Source organism: Lepidochelys kempii, chromosome 8, assembly GCF_965140265.1.
Source record: "Lepidochelys kempii isolate rLepKem1 chromosome 8, rLepKem1.hap2, whole genome shotgun sequence".
In the NCBI taxonomy this organism is placed as follows: Eukaryota; Metazoa; Chordata; order Testudines; family Cheloniidae; genus Lepidochelys; species Lepidochelys kempii.
This window is the reverse complement of record NC_133263.1, coordinates 339732-365951: the sequence shown is the minus strand read 5'-3', so window position 1 is coordinate 365951 and position 26220 is coordinate 339732. Positions and strand designations below refer to the sequence as shown.

At 46.4% G+C, this 26220-nt stretch overlaps 2 protein-coding genes across 12 annotated transcripts in view; both read left to right on the top strand.

Moving 5' to 3' along the window:
* Window positions 1–1882: 1882 nt before the first annotated feature.
* On the top strand, window positions 1883–19661 carry LOC140915460 (C-terminal-binding protein 2-like). Of its 10 annotated transcripts, none has more exons than XM_073355032.1 (10): window positions 1883–2188; window positions 2666–2793; window positions 4237–4391; window positions 4508–4652; window positions 7140–7346; window positions 8029–8243; window positions 9164–9294; window positions 9445–9572; window positions 10225–10345; window positions 11583–12579. In XM_073355032.1, the coding sequence occupies exons 1-10, from the start codon at window positions 2004–2006 to the stop codon at window positions 11752–11754; spliced, it is 1587 nt and encodes a 528-aa protein (XP_073211133.1). In that variant the 5' UTR covers window positions 1883–2003; the 3' UTR covers window positions 11755–12579. The 10 variants fall into 10 exon arrangements, with proteins under 10 accessions (XP_073211133.1, XP_073211134.1, XP_073211136.1 ...); XM_073355033.1 differs by lacking the exon at window positions 11583–12579 and adding an exon at window positions 16782–19270 and having other exon boundaries at window positions 1884–2188; XM_073355035.1 differs by lacking the exon at window positions 11583–12579 and adding an exon at window positions 14458–14482 and having other exon boundaries at window positions 1884–2188.
* Window positions 19662–21342: 1681 nt separating this feature from the next.
* Window positions 21343–26220, top strand: part of KDM3B (lysine demethylase 3B) — a 132430-nt gene continuing 127552 nt past the window's right edge. The window contains exon 1 of one of the 2 annotated variants that reach the window (XM_073355004.1): window positions 21343–21543. In XM_073355004.1, coding sequence (XP_073211105.1) covers window positions 21487–21543 — 57 coding nt within the window. In that variant the 5' untranslated portion in view covers window positions 21343–21486. Of the gene's footprint in view, window positions 21651–26220 lie in introns of both variants that reach the window. The other variant, XM_073355003.1, reaches the window with a different exon arrangement.

Below are 26220 nucleotides of genomic sequence, written 5' to 3'. Positions count from 1 at the left end.
TTAGTGTGTGCACTATATTTTCCTCTCTGATTACAATTATCATTCAGGTGGCAGCAAGGAAACGGATCTACTCATTGGGCAGGGGCTGGGCACTTGCTAACTCAATAGGGTCTCTTGTATGATTGGGCCTGGCTGGGGACTCACTCTCCAGCCAGAACACCATGTGGGTCAGGAACTCCATTGGGCACTGCAAAAATCCACTGTAATCCTGTCTATGGTTCCACAGGGTGCTGTGATAAGTTTTGCAGAGGTGTCCCTTATCTGTTCAGTGCTTCTAGATCTGGAGGTGAAGCTTGTTAGTGCTGCTGCTGCCGCCTGTAGGGATGTTGGGGGGGGTTTCACCCTTCCTGTGATGCGGTGATTCCATGTGTTTCCCTTCATAGCCTTTGCCTGGTCACACAGACGTGGCTTCTACAAGATGAACCAGGTAGGGTGTAAGGAGTGGGGTAAGAAGGGAGAGACAGAGTTTTTTGGAGAGGGGGTTGTTTGTTGGGTTTTTTTTGTCAATTTTTTTTAAGGCAGGAAGGAACTATTACTATCATTCAGTCAGATCTCGTGAACAATACAGACCAAAGAACTTCACCCAATAAATGCATTAAGCCCAGAATTTCTGTTTGAGCTATAGCATCTTAGAAAGATATCCAGTCCTGATGTAAAGAGTGCAATGATGGAGAATCTGCTAGGCCTGCAGAAAAAACATGCCCAAATTCCCCAAAGTAAAAAGCTAGGACTTGACACTTCAAATGTTCGAAAAAAAAGTAAGAAGAAAAACACTGTTTTAGGCTGTTGAATATACAATGAAAGGTAAACAAGTGTCATGATCTGGTCAGGAGGGTTTGTATCCTTGTTAATGTTCAGCCTATACAGGTAACTGCAGATGAAATTGTGTCCTATGTAAATGGCTGGTCCTCTTCTCTGTACAGAAGTTGATCCCAACAGGTGAGGATGAAGAGAGGTGCTGGCGGCTTTGTGTAAATCTGTATCTGTGCTATCACTGCAGACTGGGAAGAGGGAAGATTGTCAGGGCCATGTCATTGCACACCTTGCAGACTGCTCCTGTTCCATAACAGTCCAGGAAGCAGAGCAATTAGGGGCTGGAGCTGGTACTGCAGGCAGGGAGCCTTTCCCGGTGCTATGCTAGGGAAATCTCACAACACTGGTACATTCATCCTCCCTGCTAGCACTGTTGGAAGGAGGGCTCTGTTCTAGCTTCCTAATCTTTCTTGTTTGGTTGACAGAAGCAGTTCTCAGGAGGCCTCTGTTTCTTAGACAGGTCTGAGGAAGGCAGGGCTCCATCGTGGTTCTTGGCTTGCAACCCGCAAGCCCCTTCAGCAGCTAGGGCCAAGTGCTGAGTGAGGAAGAGGAAGATGAGGCAAGAAACCGAAGCTGGCACCTGGCCAGCCAGAGGACGTTTTTCCAGCAGGACTTCAGGGACCGGGACCGGACTGAAGAAGCGAGGGGTCGCATGTACACTCCGGACTGCGGAGCCCCCCCACTGGCGGGAGCGTCGCGCCCACGGAGGAGGCCGCTGCTCAGGGCGTCAGCGCCGCGGGGGCCGGGCGGGGCAGCGGCCCTGGCCCAGATGAGTTTTTTTAAAGGAAAAAGTTAAAAGTTGCTTCAGTGAAACGTGTGTCGCGGGGCGGCGGCGCCGAGTCCTGCCGCTGGGCTGGCGGGGCGGCGGCGCCGAGTCCTGCCGCTGGGCTGGCGGGGCGGCGGCGCCGAGTCCTGCCGCTGGGCTGGCGGGGCGGCGGCGCCGAGGCCCGCGCGGTCCCAGCGGCTGCGGAGCGGGGCCGGCTCCTGCAGCCGCTCCACGCCGGCCGCGCGCCGGGGCCCAGCGCGGTGACAGCGCGGCAAGGGCTGAAGCGGGAGCCGGCCCCAGGTGCGCAGCTCCGAACCGGCGGCCGCGCGCTGCCCCGCGGCTCTGTCCGCTTCCTTTGCTCGCCGCCGGCGGCGCGGGGCGGGGGAGGGGCGCTCGCTGGCGGGACCGGCCTGAGCGGAACCGGATGTTGTTTCGGCAGAGCGGAAACGGAAGCGAGCGGCGCTCTGCAACGCGTCTCTATGGCCGCGGGTCCGTTCCGCGCCGGGCCGGACGGGGCGCTGCCCAGGGACGGGAGCCTGGGGCCCCGCTCGCCGCGGACTCGGCCCGGCCCTTCCGCTTCCTGCTGGGAGTCGGGAGCTGGGCCCGGCGGTGAGTGTGGGCTGTGGGGAGGAGCGAGTCTCCGCCGGCTGTGACGCCGCGGGCCTCGCTGCCCCCGCCCGGCCAGGGAAACAGGCGGGGGAGGGGCGGCCTGGCGGAGCGCGCGGGGGCCTGGCGGAGCGCGCGGGGGCCTGGCGCCGCCGCACGTCCGTGGAGCGAAGCCCCTCCGGTTCCCTGAGCACAGACCCCGCTGGCGCGCGGAGTCCGGCCGCAGGAGGGGCTGGAGCGGGGGGAAGTGAGGAGTCGCGTCCCGTCGTGGGGATTCCCCCGCCCGTTGCTGGCGCCCGGGCAGTGCGCGATTTGCTCGGGTGGGGGAGGGGCCCACGGTTTTTCCGGCTCCGCACCCAGCTGCCTTGAAGGGACTCCCGGGGGCGAGGGCGTTGGGCTCCAAGGGTTCCGCCACTGGTGTGTGTGGCGTGGGCCCGGAGTTCAGGAATAACCCTAATATCGTCGCCCATCTCTTTTCAGCATTGCTCAGGGAATCCGAGCCAAGTATCCTGTGCAGAGGCTCCCCTCAGGGCTGCTCAGGTCAGTCTTGGCTTGTCTCATGGACAGACATAAAGTGAAGCGTCAGAGGCTGGACCGGATTTGTGAAGGTAACCCTCTAGCCCTTAAAAAGAAAAGGAGTGCTTGTGGCACCTAAGAGACTAACACATTTATTTGAGCATAAGCTTTTGTGAGCTACAGCTCACTTCATCGGACACTGCCCTGTTTCTGGAAAACGGTGTTTGGGTGAGATGAGTAAAACTGAAACTCAGTTCCTACAGGCAGGGACAACTGGAATGACTCCAGTGGAACTAGGTGCTCTGCTCTCACTTCTCTTCTGTGCAGGCCACAGCCTAGAGATCCAGAGGATTAGGATTAAGATACATTTGGGGCATCCTCTTTAAACCACATCACTTTTCATCTCCCAGAAAATGCCCTGTTTTTCTGTTCTCGTTGCAGTGAATGAAGATTTTTGAAAGTCTTTAGAAGATGCAGTAGAAATTTTCACAGTGAGATTCAGAGCTGAGAATGTGGAGGCTGTGACTATTATGAAAGAATATCTAAATCCTCTGTTGTATTAGGAGTGCAAGCTAGGGATGAGGCATAGCTTTCCTTGGAGAGACATCTTGGGCTAGTATTCTAGGGTGATTATTGCCTGGCCTCCTTGCTGCAGGAAACTCTCCTTCAGCTTTGGCACAGCAATCCTCCCTAGAAGTCATTCAAACACTAGGATTGAACTCTGGGAGAGTTGGCTAACGTTGGATAATGAACTGAAATATCTTTAAAACAGTTGAAATAAAGTTGCCAGCTGCTTATCCATTTTCTTTTCCTGCAGGGAACAGTTCCTTAGAGCCCCCTGGTTGCACTCTTCTGGCTCTCAGTTGGTGCTTCCTGTCTTTGCTAATATGAGGCAGGAAGTTCCTATTAGGAGCCCTCTAAAAAGGGGTATCTTTCAAACCAGGGTCTAGGAGGGAAAGCAGAATGTGAGCAGCTAGGGACATAAGGAATTGTGAAGAACAGGTCCTGCTGTTAACCCGATGTTGGTTGACCTCACCTTTTATTTCCTTAATCCAGAATATGGTGGCCACCATATCGGTAGGAGGCCCTTTCTGTTTTTTTAAATAACATGAATTGAGGAAAATTTCTGGGAAAAGAATTCTGTAACAATATTGAGACCCTTGTTACACTTCTGTGTGTGCATGTCTTTTCTTATTCAGCACTATTAATACAATGCTCTGAACCTCGTTTCTGGTGAGGCTGCTCATTCTGGGCCCTCGCTCAAAACTTTCTGCTGTGTCCTCTTCACATCAGAGGTCTGGATATTTCTATTCTGGCTTCATTTTCCTACATTTCTTCTGAGCTTGTTGACCCTTTCACATTCCCATTGACCATTTTCTTCCTTAATCTTTTCTATACTGTGGGAGGGTAGCTTCTTGTGCCCTGCTGGATCAGTGCTGATTTATGTATACCCCCTTGCTCATGTTATTTATGGGCTCCAGAATTCACTTGTTCCTCTCTCCTGCACAGCTGATCACTGTTGTCTTTGTCTGTAGGTATACGGCCTCCTATTGTGAATGGCCCAATGCCTGCCCGACCACTGGTTGCACTCCTAGATGGGAGGGATTGCACTGTGGAAATGCCAATCCTGAAGGATGTTGCTACAGTGGCTTTCTGTGATGCTCAGTCAACTCAGGAAATCCATGAGAAGGTAGGGAGAGTAAATGAGCCTTTGTGGGGGTGAAGCTGACTAGCTCTGTGCCACCATGGAGATGCAGGAGTAGGGAATGGTTCTCAAGCTGGTGTGCTTTCTGTTTGTGTTTGTAGGTGCTGAATGAAGCTGTGGGAGCTTTGATGTACCACACCATCACCTTGTCCCGCCAGGACCTGGAGAAGTTCAAAGCCCTTCGGGTCATTGTGCGTATTGGCAGTGGCTATGACAATGTGGACATCAAGTCAGCTGCAGAATTAGGTATGATGACCACAGTGTGGATGTATAGGAGGATATAACATATATTTCTTTTCTCGCTTTGCTCTTGAGAGACAATACCCATGCTGGCCAACACCCACATAAAAGAATTTCAGAGAGAGTTGTTTAGGGTGGGGCTTCTTTAGATAGCAGAATGTTTGAACTCAAAGGTTAAAGGGCAGCTGGCCTGAGAAGAGAGTTAAGGTGGGGTCATTCAGATTTAGGGATCATGAAGATCCCTGAGACCTGGACATAAGGAAGGCTAAACTTAAGCTTTGAATACTACATTTACAGGTGAAGAGGTCTTGCACCTGTTTAGATTTAATCAGGTCTTTACCACAAATACAAAGACCACACGGAAAGAACTGACTTCTTTATTGGACAAGTTCAGTTCAAATGTTTAATAATCACTCCATGCCTTTTCATGCAACTAGACTTTATATGCAACTAAATTCTGGCTGAGCACTGCATAAGGAATGGATGGAGTAAAAGTGTCAGATATTTGGGATTGAGTGAGTGTAACCATTGCTGTTCCAACTGCTTGTGGAGGGATCCAAATGAATTTTTTGGATCTCTATTCTATATTACAGGCTCAATCAACAGGTGTGTACAATGCTGAATCATCTGTGCTTTCACTTCCATCCTGGGTTTCTTTCCTGGTCCTTAGTTAGCTGTTGGGCTACTGTTGTGTCTTTTTAGGTCCTTTTACGTTTGTCAAGGCAAAATACTATGGGCTAAGGCTCCAGAAAAGCTTCCTTTCCCAACTAAGTTCCTAGATTCTAGGGTTAAGTTTTGCGGAAGAAATAATTTCATCCCATTGGGCATGATTTTCTTTTCCTGGCTACTTAAAGGATTTTGTTTGCTGAAAAATTCTCTGGAGATGCTGGCCCTTCCTTGGGATCCTAAGAGTCCTCTCAAGCCAGGGAGACCTAACAGAAGCCAGTATGTAGCAGTTTAGCCAACTATCATTCCAAAAAGGCCACTGCATCCAATCCCTCCTTGTGGTGGATTACTCAGAATATATCTCGGGTTCTCTACAGTGCTTTCACATTTCCCTGCTTTCTGGGAGCAATGAATCTTTCAGGACCTTAATTCCCTTAGCATTGAAACTGCTGAGCTTGAATTAATATGCAAATTAGATAACATTAACTTGGGTTTGAATAGAGACTGGGAGTGGCTGGGTCATTACACATATTGAATCTATTTCCCCATGTTAAGTATCTTCACACATTCTTGTCAACTGTCTAAATGAGCCATCTTGATTATCACTACAAAAACTTTTTTCTCCTGCTGATAATAGCTTATCTTAATTAATTAGCCTCTTACTGTACCTTTTCATGTTCTCTGTATGTGTGTGTATGTATATATCTTCTTACTATATGTTCTACTCTATGCATCCGATGATGTGGGCTGTAGCCCATGAAAGCTTATGCTCAAATAAATTTGTTAGTCTCTAAGCCCTGGTCTTCTACACTGGGGTGTGTGTGTGTGTGTGTGTGTATCCATCTAAGATACGCAACTTCAGCTATGAGAATAGCGTAGCTGAAGTCGACGTATCTTAGATCGACTTAGAATCACTTACTTTGCGTCCTCGCGGCATGGGATTGATGGCTGCCGCTCCCCCGTCGACTCCACTTCCGCCTCTTGCCCTGGTGGAGTTCCGGAGTCGACGGCAGAACGATTGGGGATCGATTTATCGCATCTACACTAGACGAGATAAATTGATCCCTGATAGATCGATCACTACCCGCCAATCCGGTGGGTAGTGTAGACGTGGCCTAAGGTGCCACAAGGACTCCTCTTCTTTTTGCGGATACAGACTAACATGGCTGCTACTCTGAAACCAGAACTTAATTGATCTTTCTTGCCTATGGTATTTTGAGCGAGTCTGTGTTGCTTTATAGAACAGTTGATAATGGTAATTTAAGTAACAGTTGTTTCAAATGGAATCTCAAATGGATTTTGAGAAGGATTCCTGTGGGTTCCCACTGTGTGTTTAATGACTTAGTTACCTTGTGTTTGCAGCTGCTGGGGAAGCCTATGCTTTCAGCCTGGCCTTGAGCATCTGGTGCATGAGGTCTGGAAGAGTTCAGCCATCTCTGCTTCTACAGTCTGCTAGTTAATTCCTCAGGAACACCTCTGGGTTGCATCCTTGGCCATGGACAGTCTAGACGCTGCTTCCTGTGCTATTTGTACAGCTCAGCTCTCTGATTTTGCCATGTTTCTGTGGTGGTAGTACAGTCTAATGGTCTTTTAGAAGCAAGGCAACTTAGGAAGCTTTCCTGGAGGTTAAAAGACTGCGGGGAACTTCTCCATCTCAATACAAGGCTGGATCCTGAAACTTGGATGCTCGGGTTGGTGCCGTGTGCTACCTAAGTCCCATGCTCCAGGACTATTGCTGTCTTCTAGCCATTGTGTTGTATGAGGAGAGTTTGCAGCAGAGGTGCTATAGGCAGTGCTGGGAATCTCATTTGTACTTCCTCTTTCTAGGCATTGCAGTATGCAACATCCCCTCCTCCTCTGTGGAAGAGACTGCTGATTCTACCCTCTGTCACATCTTGAACCTGTATCGCCGGGTTACTTGGCTTCATCAGGCTATGCGGGAAGGAAACCGAGCCTCAAGCATGGAGCAAATTCGAGAGGTGGCTGGAGGTGCTGTGCGTATCCGTGGTGAGACCTTGGGCATCATTGGCCTTGGTAAGAAATGGTGACTGTTAGGCTGAAAAGGGAGCTCGGAAAGCTTCTGGGAATGTTGGTGTCGCACTTAGCCTCAGGAATAGATACTCCCTCAGTGGCTGCTAACCAGTGAAATACTCTAGCTAACTTCTATAAATATCAGACATTTAATATATACCACCACTGCCCTAGAGTGCAATGCTGCTGCCCCCAGAAGCTGGGCAATAGTCATGGTAGTAAGACCTCTTCTTTTCTCATGTTCCAATGAATAGAAAAACTGTAAGCTTCAGATGGTCCCTTCCAGTGGTAGTTCTGTCACTCTGTATGCTAGCCATAGTGTTGGGAGCTTTCTGAGTGTTTCTAATTCCAGATGGTTCCTGAAGCACTTGCAGTCAGGTCACCTGTTCCCCAGTCTGTCTGTTGGGCCTGTGGAACGAGATCCAGACCTGGCGTTGGGAGCTCTTTATGTTTCTCTAATGGGCTGAGTGCTGTTGGGTGCTGTACCATGGGTGAGGGCTAATTCTCATCATGGGAGCAACATAGAACCGTATAAATGACCACTATCTGCCCTGTCATTTCCTTGAAGGGCTACAGAACCCTTGAGTCCTAGGAATGACTCTTATCCATATTCCAGTCCCCTAGCAGCTTTGTGTTATGCTTGTGTTGCGTTTTGCTTGACATGAGTATGTTTTCTCTTTTGAAGGCCGAGTTGGGCAGGCAGTGGCCCTGAGAGCCAAGCCCTTTGGCTTCAACGTGATTTTCTATGATCCGTATCTACCAGATGGCGTGGAGCGATCCCTGGGGTTACAGCGAATAGGAACTCTGCAGGACCTGCTAATGCACAGTGATTGCATCACATTGCACTGCAGTCTGAATGAACATAATCATCACCTCATCAATGACTTCACTATTAAACAGGTGCAGCCAGAAGCTTGGTTTCCCCACAAAGCACTTGGGAAATGAATGAACACAAACTGCTGCTTCCACAGAGGCTGATAGCATGTGAATCCTGCTACCTCTGCTCTGTGGCTCCTGCTGTCTTCGGAGGCTGGGAGTGGGTGCATTGGGGTGCCTGGGCTTTGTGCTGTGCAAAATTTGTTCCTAGGAGAAGAATATGATTGACTGTCTTTGAATAATTTCATTTTATAAAGAATGTTTTAGGTTTAGTTTCAAATTACATTTAAAATGAGTAACTGATAATGTTTGGTAGAGCCAGCAGTGATTCGGTCCGAGGCTGTGTAAACGCCTTCACACAGCTCTGATAATGCCCCCCTGATCCCAACCCATAGCACCCCGAGCTAAGATGGTCTCAGGCTCTCCTCCTGCCACTCTGCTGATGCCTTTCAATGCTTTCCTGGGATTGAGCACCCCCTGAATAAATCAGTCCAGTTTTCTGCAATTGTGAATCTTGTTTGCACTGATCAGTTGCTCAACTACTTCACTAAAAGAAGTACGGGTTTTTAGGGTGGGAAACCTATCAGCTCCTTTTCCCGCTTCCTGTGTTAGAAGTTAGTTTTGTAGACCCAACTGGCAAGTGTTCTTCTCCCGAGTTGGCTCTGAGAGAGTCTGACTTTTCCTAAGCTTTGCAGGTTATGTAAGAACATAAGAATGGCCCTACTGGGTCAGACCAAAGGTGGCCAGTGCCAGATGCCCCAGAGGGAATGAACAGAACAGGTAATCATCCAGTGATCCATCCACTGTCGCTCACTCCCAGCTTCTGGCAAACAGAGGCTAGGGACACCAAGGTGGAGAGTTAGGTTCCTGCTCTTTTTGAGAGGTCTCCTCCAGTCTCCACAGGAAGGCAGGAATTCTCAAACACTTTTTTTTCCCCTCTCCAGATGCGCCATGGCTGCTTTCTGGTGAACACAGCCCGTGGGGGGCTAGTAGATGAGAAGGCCTTGGCACAAGCATTGAAGGAGGGGAGAATCAGAGGAACAGCACTTGATGTGCACGAGTCTGAACCCTTCAGGTAACACCAGAGCCACATACCCGCTGCCATCCTATGGCTCTTCTGCACTGGATAATTCTCTGGTTTCAGTTGGGTCATGGTTACACCTGGGAGGACAGACAGGGGATTTCACTTTCCAGCAGAAACCACATGTTTGTTTTTCCATCACAGCTTTGCTCAGGGGCCCCTAAAAGATGCTCCCAATGTGATCTGCACCCCTCACACAGCCTGGTACAGTGAGCAGGCTTCCATTGAGTCCAGGGAAGATGCAGCTAAAGAGATCCGCAGAGCTATCACAGGTAACTGGGGAGGCCAGGTCTGCCCTGGTGCTCTGCAGCTGCTGCGGGGATGGGAGTTATTCATTGGTTTCCTGAGTCAGGACTATGGAACAGTAACTGCTGACTGTTTTGTTAAAGCTAGGTCTGCTGGGATGGTGCTCACTGACTCATTTCTGGAGCTGGAATACAAGTCACTGGTTGTCTTTGACTTATGAGGGTCTCATAGCTAATGCTAGAGAGAGATTCTTTACTCTTTCTGCCCCAAGTTGTATGTGATCAGTACTGATGTCATATTCCCCTTCCCTCCGGGGGTCTGGCATCTCATTCCTCCCCCACAGAATGGTTTCACTGATGGCTGCATTGTGCACCCATTTTCTCTTGGGAGTGTTTGTGTCCAGTGTCTCCTGTGAAGGTGGGGACTGGCAATTGCAACAGAAGGAGCCGCCCCTTCCCTGAGATCCCAGGGATGGGGAGGGGACCATCAATTCATTGAATATTCCTCTGAGTGTGTGTGTAGGATCTTGATTTAGATCTCTCCCCACCTCTGTCCTATGGTACTGAGGTGGGAGGGGCTGTTGGGTCCCTTCCTCGCTGCTTTCATGTGAAAATATTTGGGCATCTTCACTTCTTATTTGTCTCCTGCTATCCTCTGCCCTTCTTGGTGTCACCACAGGTCACATACCTGATACTTTGAGGAACTGTGTTAATAAGGAGTATTTGCTGTTAGCTGCTCAGTGGCCAAGTATTGATCCTGCAGCTGTCCACCCAGAACTCAATGGAGCTGCGGCTTACAGGTGAGAGAAGCAGGCTCTCTGAGCTCCTGCTTAATGTGCAGGTCACTTATGCACGTGCTTATCTTTTACATAAAGACCCCAGCATCCTGGGTAGAGCCCTTTCTTTGGGCCCCTGAGAATTGCTCTTGCCTGGCAGCATATTTCTTCTTACAAGCTGAATGGGTGGTAGGTTTTCTTCAGAAATCTGTCAGCCTTGCTTCTTTAGCTGGCCCATAAGCACTAAGCTTCCCTGTCTGAAATTAGAGTGATAGTCTGTACCAGCTCTGGGAATTCAGGATTCTGCGGATCATTTAATGCACCTTCTGGGCACCAGTTCTCTTGCAAGGATTTTGAAAGGCTAAGTGCTAGAGAAATCCCTTGGTATGTGGTACCCTGGTGGGTCCATGAAAAGGGATCTGCCTCCTGGGAATGATGAAGTTCTGCACCCCAGCATGGAATTATTGTCTGCATACTGCACTCTTTCCTTCACCCCACGATTGGACTGTAAATGAGAGGCATCATGGTCCAGTGGATTGGGCAAGAGACTATGAACAGGTGTCTGGGGTTCTATTTTTCTGCCACAGATTCACTGTGTGATCTTGGGCAGGTTGCTTCCCTTCTGTATTTGTTTCCCCATCAGTAACATGGACACTATGAGGATTGTTAATGTGTACTCAGTTCCAAGGGGGGAATCACTACCTCTTCTCTCCCCGCCCCCGGCCCCCCTGAGAAATAGTCAGGGATAATGGGAAGGAAGGAAAAGTTTGCTTAGAAGTTGCTAATCTCTTCCTATCACAGACCAGGGAGGTGTATCCAGCAGCATGTTCCCCTTAGAGAACTGCAACCTCTTGTATATATTGAGACTTTCTAGCCATTCTGGGTGTATGAATGGGGTGTCAGGCATTCTGTTCTCTCTAGTAGAGACAAGATCTGTCTCAAAATTTTCTGTGTGTTTAGTGTGACCCTGTGGCCATTTCTGCCCTTAATCCCCGAGCTGGTCGCTGTCTGGGAGTAGGTGCCATTTGGATCAACACATAACTGGGCCCATTTAGTCCTGACAGCATTTACTGTAGTCTTAGCTCAGAGCAGTTTTGTTTGGAGACTTTTGCTCAGTGCAGCATCGTGACTTGCATATCCTCTGAGCTGCGATAGCCAATTCAGAACATGTGGGTGAGGGCACAGCTTTGTTGTCCTTTCCCTTTGCAGTGCACTTCCTTAGACAGGCATGTAATCTCCACATGTTTTCTGTTGGTTTCAGGTTTCCTCCAGGAGTAGTGGGAGTAGCAGCCCCTGGGCTGCCGGAGCCAGCGGTTGTGGAGGGGATTATAGCTCACGGGATGCCCTCTGTGTCTCACTCTGCACCACGTACCCCTTCCCCAGGAGAGACGAGCAAACAGGACCCAGACAGAGAAATCCCCACTGACCAATAGCATCTTCTCTCTCCCTTCTCCTCTGGCAGCAGAAAAAGTAGGGGGAGAGCTCCCTGCTAGGACCTTTTCTAACACCCCACTGAGACTGTTTCCTGTTCACACAGGACAGGAGAATGCATTTCATTACTGGCAAACATTAGCTCTTGCCTTTCAACAGATATTTTATAACCAATTTAGTTTTAATCTCTTGGTGAATCTTTTTCCTTGTCTGCGGCAGGAGCAGTGACCTTGCCTCCCCTTTGAAAATTAGTTTAACATGTAGTGTCCCATGACCCTGCCTCTGTTATGTTTCACAGGAAGGCACTCTCATGGGCTTGAATGCAGCAGAACAGGAGCTGGCTGAACAGGGAGGGCTCCCAGTGCCTCCAATACCAAACTTGATGCAGATTTTCAAGAGTGACTTGCAGTCTCTGGAAGCACAGGTGATGGGGGAGTGTTCAAGCAGGACTAGTAAAATGAAGAGAAGTTAGGCATATAATCAGGTGTACTGCATTGCAGGAAAAAGAAAGCCAATGCCCAGTGCTATGCACTGCCTTGCTTATCCTGACCCATGTGCCTCTGAGCACAGGCATAGCCAGGGTTGCTGCAAATTGACAGTGTGAAGTTTTGCTCTAGTAATGTTAGTGCTGGGCCTGAGCACAAAAGCAAGAATGAATCTGAGACTGCGAACAAACTGACTCATGAAATATTTTGGGAGGATTAAAGTAAATCACTCAGATGTAATGTCTCCTGAGATGGTCATGAAGATTTAGGAGACTCTCTGGAATCTGTGCCCAGCTGAGAAATGGAAGGAGGGAATGCAGAAGTGTAGGAAATTTGCACTGGGAGGCAGCAGAAATTAAAGCATTGTGAAGCTGTTACTGCTGATCCTGTACATGCCTGTACCTCACATGCTGCTAATGCAGTCTATCCACAAGAGAAATGTTATACTAGAATTCTAGAAAGAGAAGAGATGTAGGTCCCAGTTAGCCCATCCCCCAAGGCCAGAGAGGATTGTTCTCTTCGGGGCTTAGTCCAATGTTAAATGCCCCTTGGTGCATCTGCCGTTGTCTGGGGGGAGATGATTCTTCAGCTTACTAGACTCCATGACAGGAAGATTTTCCTGATATTCATCCTACTTTTTTTTCATTTAATCACATTACTCCTATTTATATCCTCCTGGGCCCACATAAAGTAATTCTGCTCCCTTCTTGGGTTTTACACGCTTCAGTATTTCTAGATGGTCTAACAGCTGACAACTCTTTTGGACTGCAACAATTCGTGTTTTATTCCTGTTGCTCAGGTACTTCAAAGTAGGTGCCCTCCAGGAGTCTTGCTGGGTATGTGGAAGCTGAACAGCCTGTGCATATAACTGATAAAGGAAGGGGCAGATCTTTTTGTTGTCTGCTGAGAAACAGACTGTCCCTTGTTTCTGAAGAAGGGAGTCTGGAAATTGGGTGGGGAGCAGAGGGAACCACCAAATTAGATAATTGTTTAGAGTTTAGGGAACTGAATGAAGCTGTAAAACTTCTCAAGTAAGTTCTCAGGCTTTCGTATTCTTTTCTAGTTTTAAATCAGTCTCCAATCCTGTTGGCAAATACTGGTTTATTTTGTAGACTAGTGCTGACATCTTGAAGTGACTTTTTTATTTGGGGTAAAGGGGCCAGGGAGGAAGGAGTATTTGCAATAAGTGGAACTCTTCAACTTTCCCTTTCGGACTTTCACTTGACTGGATGACTATCTAGTACTAGTGGATGTGATTCAGTTCTTCGGAGTTGTATGGTTTTTAATTTTGAAGATGAATTTGGCTGTTTGCTAAGGTTGATGCAGGCACTCGGGTTCTGTGTTCTGGATGAGGCTGATTCAGTTTTAAAATTCACATACCTTCGTGGCTTCTCAGGATTTTAGAAGGTCGAACTGGGGCACGGTAGGTGGGATTAGTGGCAGGTATGTGTCATGAGGACGAGAAGCCTTTGAGCAAACCTGCAGCTCAGGTTTTTTAATTGGAGGTGAAAGTAGCATTTTCTCTTTCCCTTCAACAATTTGCCAATCTACTCTTAAATCTAAAAACTCAACAAGGCTATAATTTAGAAAGCTGCTTTCCTAATAGACATGCAGGACAAGTGGGAAGAAAGGTTCCTTTAAGGATTCAGAGAGCTGATCATAAATGTAATTACTATATTAGACTGGTTTTTCTGTCCATAACTATTATTTTCTCAACTTGCTGCTGAAACTACTGCCTTGTGTGTAAAGATCCAGGAAGGCAGATAATTTTTGGTTAAGGTGGTCTCAGGTGTGGGATTTCCAAACACAGGATCCGTTCATCTTGTCTCTTCTAGAGTGAAGTGCAAGACACTTAAGAGCCAGCATTTTTTTTTTATTCACAAGTATCTCTGAAGACCTATCCAGTAAAACCTCCCTGAGGGAGGAGTGGAGAAGATGATTTCACTTGAAATAATACTAAGCATCTTAATTCTTGTATTTGGTGCCTAGATACCATGGTGATTGGTGTACTAGGAATACATATCTAGAAATGTGAGGCCTGCTAGCTGCAGTTCTGGATGCTGATAAACTTGACTTAAGCATTAGCCCTGAGGGTACTGGTTCCATTATAGCCAGTGCCACATAGACCTGCATTTGGAAATGAAAACGAGTGCCAGTTTGGTCAGACCTGCCATAATGAAGATACAAATGTAAGTTTTTTTTTTGTTTGTTTTTTTTTAGCTAAAATCAAGCTGAATCCTCCCCTAATGCCAAGGAAGAGCTCTCCAGTTGCTGGTGAACTATTCCAGTTATACCCCAGATTATGTGCTTAGTATTGTTTAGCCTGGGACTGGTCATTATCAAGAAAGGGGCTCAGTCATGTTCCCCTCACCAGGATGTCAAGTTCTCCATGTTATACTGATCCACGGCCCCCTGTCCCAGGTTTTATGCAGCCTGGCGGGATGGAAGGAAAATGTTTGTTTTCTTAAATTGCCTTCCTTCAAAATGAGTATGGAGCTTAATCCCAAAGAACAAAAACCTTCTATTCCAGGGTGAGGCAGGAGTGCCCTGGTCACACTGATCTGCTTATAGGAGGTGCTCGCTCTGTCCTAAGGTACATTTTGCTTGTTGGGTTCACTGCTGCTGACCAGCTTTTTTATAGAGGATTCAAAGTTTCAGAAATATATTTTTGTAGAGAATGACTAAACTGTGAAACATTTTAAAATAAAGCATGTAAACAAACCTTTATATCAATGTTCCCTGTACAGATGTCTTTCTCACTTCAGTTCTCTCCTGGCTCTTGTTAGAAATGTTGTTTATTTCTTGGATATATTTTAATAAAGTTCTCTAACTTGCGTGGCTGCTGTTTGGTGGCGGGGGTGGCACCAGACCCAGTGTATACTAAGGCTGAGAAATCAATATGAATCAATGGCTGCATCAGTCCCACTTTTTAAGCACCTTATTTCCCAAGCAAATTTCCCAAACTCTGTCATTCCCTAGATTGTTACTGTGGCAAGTGGTTTGTTTCCTTGATATTTTGTGGAAGACAGAATTTAAAGTAAGGAGGATGAGGGCGTGAAATCGGAAGGAGGGACCTGCTAATGGCCTCTTTTTCTATACTGGTACCAGACTCTCCATGATTAAAGGATGTGAGGGGGACTGTGAAGATGTGGCAATGGGAGGAAGGGTCTTTTAACTCCAGAGGTGGGTTAAAGGTGGACCATGTGAATTGGGCACTCTTATTTACCCTTCTTTATAATACAAGAACAAGATTATACTTGAAGAAAGTGAAGTTACTTCCACAAGGCAAAATCAACCCGTGGAACTCACGGTCCCAAGATATAATTGAAGTCCAGAGTTCTGCAGGATTCAAAAAATGATTAGACATTTATGTGGTTAAGAGAATCCACTGTTACATTAGATTTTTTTTTCAGTAAGGTCTATAAACCCTTGTGTTTCAGGGCATAAAAACACCACTAATGGAGGTGGGTGGTGGCTTATACCATAATTGTTTGTTGTATGGTGTCTTGCACCTTTGAAGGGTCTGGGTACTGGCATCTGTCAGAGATGGCCTACTGGATTAGCTGGACCACTGATCTGATTCAGCATGGCAATTTTTGTTTTTCTGTTTGAAAAGGAAACAAATATTAGCACCCTCTGAAAGACGGTGGGTTGCTGAGTTTTTACTTCATTATTGGCATTACTAGTAATCTTAGTAGAGAAACCAAGAAATGGGCCTAAAGATTTACTTTCCCTCTCTGAGATATGGTACCTCAAAACTTACCTTGGGGACACTAGAAAAGCTTGCATTGCCAATATTCTCTGAATTCAAGGGATTAAACATAAGACTTTGCTCCAGGGCTGTCAAGATGGCATCTTTCATTAATGCTAAGGCATTTAAGTGCACTGTCTGTCTGAATCCCATTAAGAATGGGACCCTTAGTAAAATGGTAGCAGAGTACAGAAAATCAAACCTGTGTAAAAGTGTAGCTGCTGCATTTTGAAGAGGATGTGGAGCAGCATGAGGGCAAAAGGTGCATACCAGTAATGATTTTTTATGTCTGTGCAAGTATAAGAATTCTCTTGCTGTAATGGAAATTGATATTTCAGTCTAGCTATGATAAAATGTTGAGCTAAAGAAGTGCCATGCCTATTAAGGCAAAAAAATGGGATCCAGCATGACATCATGCATCTAAGTCAAAGCCACAGATAAAACCTGAGCCTAGAGAAGCACTGGGTTCAGCTTTTATCTGTGGCTTTGACCAAAGCTCTTGCACAAGGGATCTTGTACCCCTTAAACACGCCAACATCTCTGTTGGTGTCAGGCTATTTGCATAAATTATGAAATATGCTGGAATAAACCATTTATATAGTTGAGAGGAGAGCTAGCTACATGCCATGTCAAGATCTCAGCAGTGAAAGCTGCAGGATATTCCTGAAGAAAATGGCTCCAATAGAAATTTGTAGTGTTAAGGGCAAAGATTCATCTATCTGGGGCCTTTGGCATAATCAAGTAAGCAGACAACACTAGACTGACCTACGTTCTCTGTTTTGTTGTCTTGCAGAGTTTAATGCTTCAGAGAAACTTAGAGATGACCTACAAAAGATCTGTGGAAATTAAAACTGAATAAAATCCCCAATGATGGAAAAATATTTAATTGCTTAACTATTTGTAAAATGGTATAGAGAATACATCTACCTTATTTTTTAAAAAAATAAATGCTTTATTATGGTCAGCTCAGATGGGTTAGTTTAACTTCAAACTTCCCATGGACCAGGTCTTCAAAGAAGATAAGCATTTGAACAGACATGAAATACAGATCTCTGATAAATTGCCTGAACAAAATATTAATGTAGGCATCTATGGCCACACTTTGTCACGGATTCTGGAAGGGCTCTTTCAAAAGAGTTCCTAACTTTTCTTCCACTAAATATCTGATAAACTATGGGGCCTGATTTTGTATCCATGGAAACTCCAAATGGCCACACCATCTTTGAGAGTCCCTAGCCAGTTGTAATGGCTGAAGTATCCAAATGAAAATAATACCCAGTTTCTTAATTTTGTTAAGACCCACAGTGCTATTCCCAAGGACTGTGTATATGAACTGTTTGATCCTGTTGTTTGGAGGCTTTTCTTCCTTATTTAATGTTGTAGTAGGAAAAAAAACTATAATTCTTTCCAGCTGAAGTCTTCTAGCTTCAAGTTTCAATGACTGGATTTAATTATGCCTTTTTTCATTAAAGGGCCCTGTAGTATTGAATATCTTCTCCTTGGTTAGATACTTAAACTGTGACCAAGTTGCCTCTTATCCTTCTATTTGAGATAGATTGAGCTCCTTAAGTCTCTCATTGTAAAGCATGTTTTCCAGACCTCAAATAATCTTTGTCACGTTTTTTGTGTGCTTCCCAGTTTTACATAAAGGACCCTAGTTTTCTATGCCTGCCTTTTCCATCAGCTCCTTTTTTGTTTGTTTGTTTTCCAGTTTTACTTTCTCTCTGATAAATTATGCCCACTTGCTTTTCAACCTGCCTTACTGAGGATAGAAGATCTGAAGACACTCAAGGGTCAGCTAGTTGTGAACCCATTTGGTGAGCTTGCTCCCAAAAGCTTCACCTTGGGTTCCACCAGATTTGCTTTGCACACAGCTGTCTTGGTGTTGAGAACAGAGGGGTGTTTACCAATATAGCTAATCCTTGGACCATTTAGGCCCTTAAAGATGATCTGCAAAGCAGAAATATATAAAGGGTTTTGTGATTTCTTGCTGCTTTATGATATATAAAGATGTCCTGAAAAGTGTTTTCAAATGGGAAAAAAAAATTCTTCCCTCTTTCCCTTGTTTTGTTGGAGAATTCCTTGAATGACTCAATCATTCATTAGGAGCTTTCTCAGCCGTAGCGGTTGGCATGGTCAGTGTTGAATTTTTTACAAACAGTTCTTTCCCCCAAATTTTTAAGTTAAATATGTTACAACAGAAGTGTTTGAAACAGGTGGAATAATTGTTCTTGCAATTAATGATATATAATGTCCTTGGTAGCTCTAATATAATAAACCTATCAGTTCTGCAGTTGTCTGGAGTTTTCCAGGGTAAACAAAACATCTAGAAGAAAAACTATTTTTTTCTGTTTAAAAAAAATGCGCAAGAATCCTTTCGACCTCTTTGTACATCACAAAGAAGCAATAAAATGGCACATGCCTAGTATTTTCCCTTTGCCCAGAGACCTTGAAATGCTTATGGAATCAAATAGGCAGCCAGTGGAGTGAGCAGAGAATGGTATGATGCGCTCTCTTGTAGATGGGTTTTCCCCTAAATAATGGCTGAAGCATGTTGTACAAGGTGGAGTTTCTGTATAGTCTTCACAATCCCACTGAGGTATGCTAAATTGCAACAAACTAACTTGGAGAAGACAAAAGTGTAGATCACAATGATTCAGCTAAGAGGGAGGAGTGCAATTGTCTAGGCTTAAAACAAACAAAAGGATGTATTTCTTCACATAATATAGTCAAACTGTGGACCTTCTTGTCGGGGTGCTGTGAAGGCCAAAAGTAAAACTGAGGTCAAAAAAGACGTAGATAAATTCATGAAGGATAAGTCTATCAATGGCTATTAGCCAAGATGGTCAGGGATATAATCACATGTTCTGGGTGTCCCTAAATACCAGATGGTGGGACTGGAAGACATGATGGCTCTCTTGAAATTGCCCTGGACTGTTCCTTCCCTCCAAAGTATCTGGCATTGACCACTGTAGAGACAGTAGAGACAGGCTACTGGACTAGATGGACCACTGATCTGACCCACTATGGTTGTTCTCGCGGTTGACCTTACCCCAGCATAGATGTGACTAGTTTGAAAGAGCCATAGCTATGCTGCTGTAGTGTAGACATACCCTAAGTGTGTAAGTGGGAGCAATATGACCCTGAGACAGTGTACTGCCCTCAACAGAAGATGAGATTACTGTCCTGTCCAGCTCCACTTAAGTGTTTTCCTCTTGCTATCATCAGCTCCTTGTTCTGATGTGGGGTGAAGTGGCTGATATTCATCACTTTGTTTATCTCTTCTAGGCACTACATTATCCAATGTGATGACGCTAACGACATCTGCAGGAAAAAGAGATGCGTGCCATCTGCCTATTGGCATAGGAGTCCAAGGCATCTCGCATTCTCCTGTAGAAGTCTTCCATGTATGTTGAAAACTAGAGGAGATGGGATTGTGCCTTGCAGTATTCTACAAGAGGGCTGTAGGGAAACAAAAGCTTATCATGAGATGACATCAATGCCTTAATACCAAAGTAAATGCCTTTATGAATACATAGATAAATTACTGTATGTGAGATCCCAGTTTAGTGCTACACGGTCAACACCTTGTAGTCAATAGTGTCTAGTACTTCCAACTCCAAGTGTTCAGAAATCATGATTCAGACTCCAATAAATCATGTGATTGTTTTAATATTGTTTTTAATTTGCCTTCTGATTTCTGAGATTTTTAGGGAAAAGCTGCCCACTCCCAATTTCTGTGTGATCGTTTCAGGTTTAAAATCCAACATTAATGTATACTCAAAAATGTGACCTCCAGATGACTTCTGGGGAAAGGGGATTCACCCTCTTCTAATCCCAAACTATCTCTATACATATACACCCTTATTGCACTATGCTGACTCTCTCCTTGCTTTACAAGGTCTCCTGCCCCACTCATATTTTCTCTCCAATGTTTCATCACATTCTCCTCTCCCACTACCTGCTCTAACATTCCCCTGTGCCCCTCCATCTCACTATCAGCTCTTTAACATCCCCTATCCCCACATTCCCCTATGCTCCCTTGATCTCCTTCCTGCCTTGTACGTTCCCTTGCATACACCCCACATTCCCATCTTCACAATTTCTTGACCATGGAACTCTCAGGGAAGTTGGCAGCCAGTCTCCAGTTTCACTGGAAGCAATAGGTAGTGCTGGCTTCACTTTCCCATATAACATTAAAAGATTAGAGAAAAATGGTGGCCATCTTTACTGAGGTCAGCCTGTAATTTCAATCCTGTTGAAGTGATGGGAAAAATGGGCATTTTGATTAAGGCCAAAAATTGTGAGTATGAGTGGTAGAAATTGGAGATCATAACAAACCCATCTAAAACTGCAAGACTTGTGATTAAAATTGCAACAGTTGGCAACTCCTGGTGTTTCTTTATGCTAGTTCTGTCAGCAGCAAACGTTTGCCATCTGTTCATGTCCCCAGAGACATCACCCATCAATGCCACCACAGTTTTCTCGGTGCCATAGCCTAGGCCTTGTGTACACTAGAAAGTGTTTGGCAGTAAAACTATACCATACAGCAAATGCTCCTAGTGGCGATTCACCTTAGACTAGCAAGACTGATTTTGCTTACCATAGTTCCTAAAACAAAGTATGCGATGCCACCAGAGCAACTCTTTTGATGGTATAACTATGTCTACACTTGGACTTTTGCCAGCACACTTAAGGTGTGTAAGGATGTGTGACTTTTTTCACCCCCCGACACAGCTGTGCCAGCCAAGCGCAGACCAGGCCCCAGGTTGCCAGTCAGAACTCTGGCATGACGGCTGCACTTCCCGGCCCTCACTGCTTCGCCTGACAGAAAACTCCAAACAGCAGCAGCCACCCGAAGCCGTGTCCCTAGCCTCAGCAGGAGCTTCCATAAGAGCGGCCAGACGGGCTCAGACCAAAGCTCCATCCAGCCCTGTGTCCCGTCTGCCGACAGTGGCCAGTGCCAGGTGCCCCAGAGGGAACGAACAGAACAGGGAACCACCCAGGGATCCAGCCCCATCGCCCATTCCCAGCTTCTGGCAAACAGAGGCTAGAGACCCCATCCCGGCCCGGCCTGGCTACTAGCCGTGAATGGACCCACCCTCCCTGAACTTCTCTAGTTCTGTTCCCGTCCCCTGCGCTGCCCAGGCCCGTCCTGTGGGTCGCGGGGCAAGCTGGGCTCACCGGCAGGCTGCGCGGACCGAGCGGCCAAAGGCTCAGTGTGCCAGTCAGGAGGAGACGCTGCCGCCATGCACGCCGGGATTGGGAGGGAAGTGAGGCTGGTGAGGTGCATGCCGGGAGCGGATCTGGCTGATGCGGTGCATGCTGGGATCAGAGGAGGAAGGGGGTTTAGTGCCAGCGCGGTGTGTGCCGGGATCGGGGCGGGCGGTGTTCGGACTCAGAGGCCCAGCGCGGGGCGGCCGCTCGCTTGGTGTCTTGGGACGGCGGCGGCGACCGTTGGGGCGGCTCCGGAGGCTCCTACCCGGCGGGGATGGCGGATGCGGCGGCTTCCCCGGTGGGGAAGCGGCTCCTGCTGCTCCTGGCGTCCAGTCCGGGTGAGGGTGAAGCGGTGGGGCTGGAGCCGGGGCCTGCTCTGCCCTCTCGGGCTTGGCGGAGCGGCACCGTGCGGGCCATGAGCGGAGCGGTGCCCCAGGACCTGGCGGTGAGACCCGGCGGGGGAAGCTTTGGGGAAGCCCGGGGCCTACACGGGGGGCTTAAGCGAGCGGGGCGGCGACGGCAGGGGGGTCCCGGCGAGGCCTGGCCTCGTCTCCTCCCCCCGGGCCCATGCGGTGCGCGGGGGGGCGGATCAGTCGCGGCGTTTTGTCCCCTTCCCCTTGTGGGCTGGGGCCGTTCTTCCCGCGGCGCTGGGTGATGCCTCAGGTTGTTCAAACTACCCCGCCTCCCCCATGTTGCTTCGTACTCCTGCCTCGATAACGGCCCGGGGTGTTTAGCGCAGCGCCTTGTTAGGGGCATTTTGCGCCTACCCCGTCCAGTGTTGCTGGGAGTGTTGGGCGTGTTTCGTGTATCATCCTCTCTTAGTTTGTTTGCAGCCTGTGTTTCACTTTCACTGTAGTTAGGCGCTAGCTCAGTTCTGCAGGATTTGGGTCTGGCAGAAATAGCTGGGAAGGTTTAACCCAAACTCTTTCTGTGTGGATTAGATCAGCAAGTTTTTTTTTTTTTTAGGTCAGCCTTTCTTTGTGGTTTTATACAATGAGGCTCTGCAGAGCTGAGAGGAATTTCATTGCTGCTACTGTTTTCCAAAGATCATATGTAGCGTTAAATGTTACTTAGCATCTTGACTTTGAAATACAATCTGGCCACTTGAAAATAGTGTATTGTGCACCCACACTGCATTGACTTAAGATACCTGCACTGAAGTGCCCCACTCACTCCGTACAGATACATCTGTAGGCTTGAGGAGCCTGACCACAGTGGGATGGGGGTGGCTGAATATAGGAGTGATTCCAATGGTTGTGCCATCTCATTTGGGTAAACGCATCTGTTGGGGGGAGGAGTTTGGCTAATAAGGTACCTGTAAAATCTACAACTGCAATATTTGTGAGAAGTAAATTCTGAAATAGAAATGAGAGATTTCTGATTATCTGCTAGGGTGGGGGTCTATGGATTTAGGCATTGCAATACTGAACATCGAGGTACCTAGAAAATCACAGGAACAACACTATGATCCACAAAATTGAGTTACAGGTTTCAGAGTGGTAGCCATGTTAGTCTGTATCAGCAAAAATAATGAGGAGTACTTGTGGCACCTTAAAGACTAACAAATTTATTTGGGCATAAGTTGTTTTAGCCCACGAAAGCTTATGCCCAAATAAATTTGTTAGTCTCTAAGGTGCCACAAGTACTCCTCATTTGAATTAAGCTCTTAAGCATTCTGTACAATTTATGGGTAGAGCTAGATGTCCAAGAACCCAATCCATGAAAACTAGCAGGCCAGGCAGGGAGCCACCTAAGCTAGCCAATTGAAGGTGCCAAGGAGCAGGGTATGTGCTAAGCCTTTCTCACCCCTCAGAGATAGGTACCTAAGTCCAGGTTGCAGGGAGGCACCTAGCTATTCTTTCTGATCTATGAATGGGCAGGAACCTGCCACATGGAGTCAAGTGTGTTAGGCGCTTAATGCTTTTCTTGCAGGAATGAGTTAAGCACCTGCCTTTCTCCACACACAGGGAGGGAGCTGGTGGTGCCCACTATATAACTTTTACCCCAGTGGTTAGAGAACATGTCTGGGATGTGGGAGACCCAAGTTCAATTCTTCCCCCCTCTGCCAGAGGGGAAGAAGTGATTTGAACAGGGGTTTCTCTTCTTCCCCTCTGGCATAGAAGGAGGGAATTAAACCTGGGTGCCCTAGGCAAGTGCTCTAATGACTGAGCTGAAAGTATTAAGGTGAGCAACTTCTACTACCATTATCACTTCCTCTGGGTGGCTTTTGAATGGGACCCAATTTGTTAGGCGTGCTTAGAGTTTGCCTATCAGATCGGGCCCTGTGTGCAAGTTAGGCAGCCAAACACCTGTCTTCCTTTGATTCATGATTTGCTCTGGGACTTAGGTGGGAGGTAGGTATCCTGATGCCTAGAGCGAGGCAGCATCGTGCATGCTCGGAGGCAGAAACTTAGCCATTGAGAGAACTTTTAAACTGACTCAATGACTAAGATTTCAGGGTAAGTGCCTACGAGATTCGAGTTTTGTGGATTGCAGTGGAGCCAAAACTGGGACTTAAGTGCCTAAATACCTTTGTGGGTTGCACCCCTAGTGTCTGGGTGCATAAAACCTTGTTAAACACATGATAGCTGTTTTTGCTAGAAAGGTATTCGGGTTTGTTTATTAGCATAGACAGCATGTAGTAGATTCCTGTCATTTAGAAGCTTTAGACCTAATCTGGGGAAACAGAATTGTTTCTAATTCTGCAATACCGGAGACTTATTCTGCTTTCAGCTTGAGGAATTCATAAACCATGCCATACCTTTATGTACTTTCTTTTTTGTTATTTTCTTCTGAAGTTCAGTCTAACAGAGTTGAGTGAATTTGTAGACACACTTCTCCCAAAAGGCATCTCTAATGTTTGCATTTGGATTTGACCAATTTTTGTCCACGGGTACTGAGAGCACATTGGTACATTGAGCCTTTGGTAACTCAGCCCATAAGGTGAAAAATCAAACCAAAATATGGGGACAAGTATCTTTGCCTTCAGTGCTCTATATCATAGCACTTATGTACATCCAACTTGTTTTCCCTTTATTTTTCTTCTTGCTCCCTCCCCATTGCCAGTGATGTCAGGCTTGATAACCCTTTACTCTCCTCTCATAAGTATTTATCTTCTTCCAAGCTGTCTGTGGAACATCCTTCTTGAACCTGTTAAAGCTACCTCCCTTGCCATAGTCTTTGGTGGCAGGGAATTTCTTCTGTCATATCACCTATAAAAAGCGTGAGGGATGATAATATACATCTAGGAACAAAGAATGTAGCCCATACTTGCATTCCGGGGGCTCTGTTCTAGGAAGCTGAGATTCTGGAAAAGATTTGAGGGTCATCGTGGATAATCAATCCATTTGCCCACACCATTATACTGGGACTTCATTTTCATCTGATGTTGGCCCTAGGGTGCATAAATAGTGGAATCTCAAATAGGAGTACAGAGGTTATTTTAACTCTGCATTTGCTACTGGTGTAACCACTATTGTAATACTGTGTGCAGATCTGGTGCCCACAATTCAAGAAGGATGTTGATAAATTGGTGAGGGTTCAGTGGAGAGCCACAAGAATGATTAGAGAATTAGAAAAGATATCTTACAGTGATAAACTCAAGGAACTCAATCTATTTAGATTAACAAAGGTTGAGGGGTGACTTGATTACAGTCTATAAGTACTTAACTAGAGAACACCTATTTAATAATGACAGGTTTCAGAGTAGCAGCCGTGTTAGTCTGTATTCGCAAAAAGAAAAGGAGTATTTGTGGCTCCTTAGAGACTAACCAATTCTCTGCTCCTTGAAGTCTTTAAACCACGATTTGAGGACTTCAGTAGCTCAGACATAGGTGAGAGGTTTTTCACAGGAGTGGTGGGTGAAATTCTGTGGCCTGCGTTGTGCAGGGGGTCGGACTAGATGATCATAATGGTCCCTTCTGACCTAAATATCTATGAATCTATAACGCAAATGCTGAAGACATGATTTTAAGTGAGGTTCTGGGCTGCGTGAGCACTGTGTCCAATATGTTAATATACAAGTTCTTTGACTGTTTCAAGTTGCTTTAATTGTAAACTCGCTCTTAAGGAAAGATTGCTATAGCGCATTATCTGCTGTACAGGCACATCTTCCAAAAGCAGAAACCCAGCGTTTGCTGGAAATACTTTTTAAGAGGGAAAGAGTTTCAGGGCTGTTTCCTCTGACCAATTTCTGGAAGGATAGTTTTGTTACTGTATCTGTCGTTCTTCAGAGTTTTTGGAGGACTGAGATTCTAACAGCTTTTTTTTTTTTTCTTCTGGTGGGGAGGATGTGACCTCTTTAAGTGATGCTGCTCTCAGCTCATCCCATCTGTAATTTTATACAGGTTTTATACAATATTGCACCCCTATTTTAACATCATCTTGGTGCAAGGTTTTCCCATTGAGCTTTGCGAATCTCAGAATCACTACATGGGGGAAGATTTTCACCAAGTAGCCTGGTTAGTTACTGCTATCATAGTGCAGCACCTGGTGGTGTCAGTGTGTAGCACTTGTTTGATTTTTGTTTTTTTGGGCAACCTGCTTCCCTGCCTGCTAGCAGTCTGGGGAGTAGGAACTTTTGTGAAATTGTTGCCCATGGTATCCGCCTGCTCAAGAGCGCTGTAAGTGTTGCAGCTCTCATCCTGTTTCCCTCCATCGCTGAATCTTATATCATTGCTTTCTCACTACCGCTTACATATTCCAGAGCCGAGGATAGCAGCACAATAGGAACTGCCACTACTAGGGACACTGTAATGGTTGGGTTGTCTACTGTGATCCTTGGTTGCACATTGTTCTTGAGAAAAGGTTCCATCAAGCTCTGTTTTGGAGTTTGGGTTCTCTTGCCTGGGGCTTTGGTGACACAAGAATGAAGCCTGGTCGCACAACCACAGAATATTTTGTAGACACACTAATTTATTATACACACTTACAGTTTAAACTTCCTTTCCGTTATAAAGCTAGCTTTTCCCCCTGTACTCTGACCTTGCTAAAGTTTAACCATTTTTCCTGAAAAC

What these genes read in the sequence shown, in the direction of transcription:
- LOC140915460 (XM_073355031.1), top strand. Translation starts at nt 2,004, where the DNA reads ATGTTGTTTCGGCAGAGCGGAAACGGAAGCGAGCGGCGCTCTGCAACG. An exon ending in GTCGGGAGCTGGGCCCGGCG is followed by an intron (nt 2,189 to 2,665) that starts GTGAGTGTGGGC and finishes ATCTCTTTTCAG; the next exon opens with CATTGCTCAGGGAATCCGAG. An exon ending in GATCCGCAGAGCTATCACAG is followed by an intron (nt 9,573 to 10,224) that starts GTAACTGGGGAG and finishes GTGTCACCACAG; the next exon opens with GTCACATACCTGATACTTTG.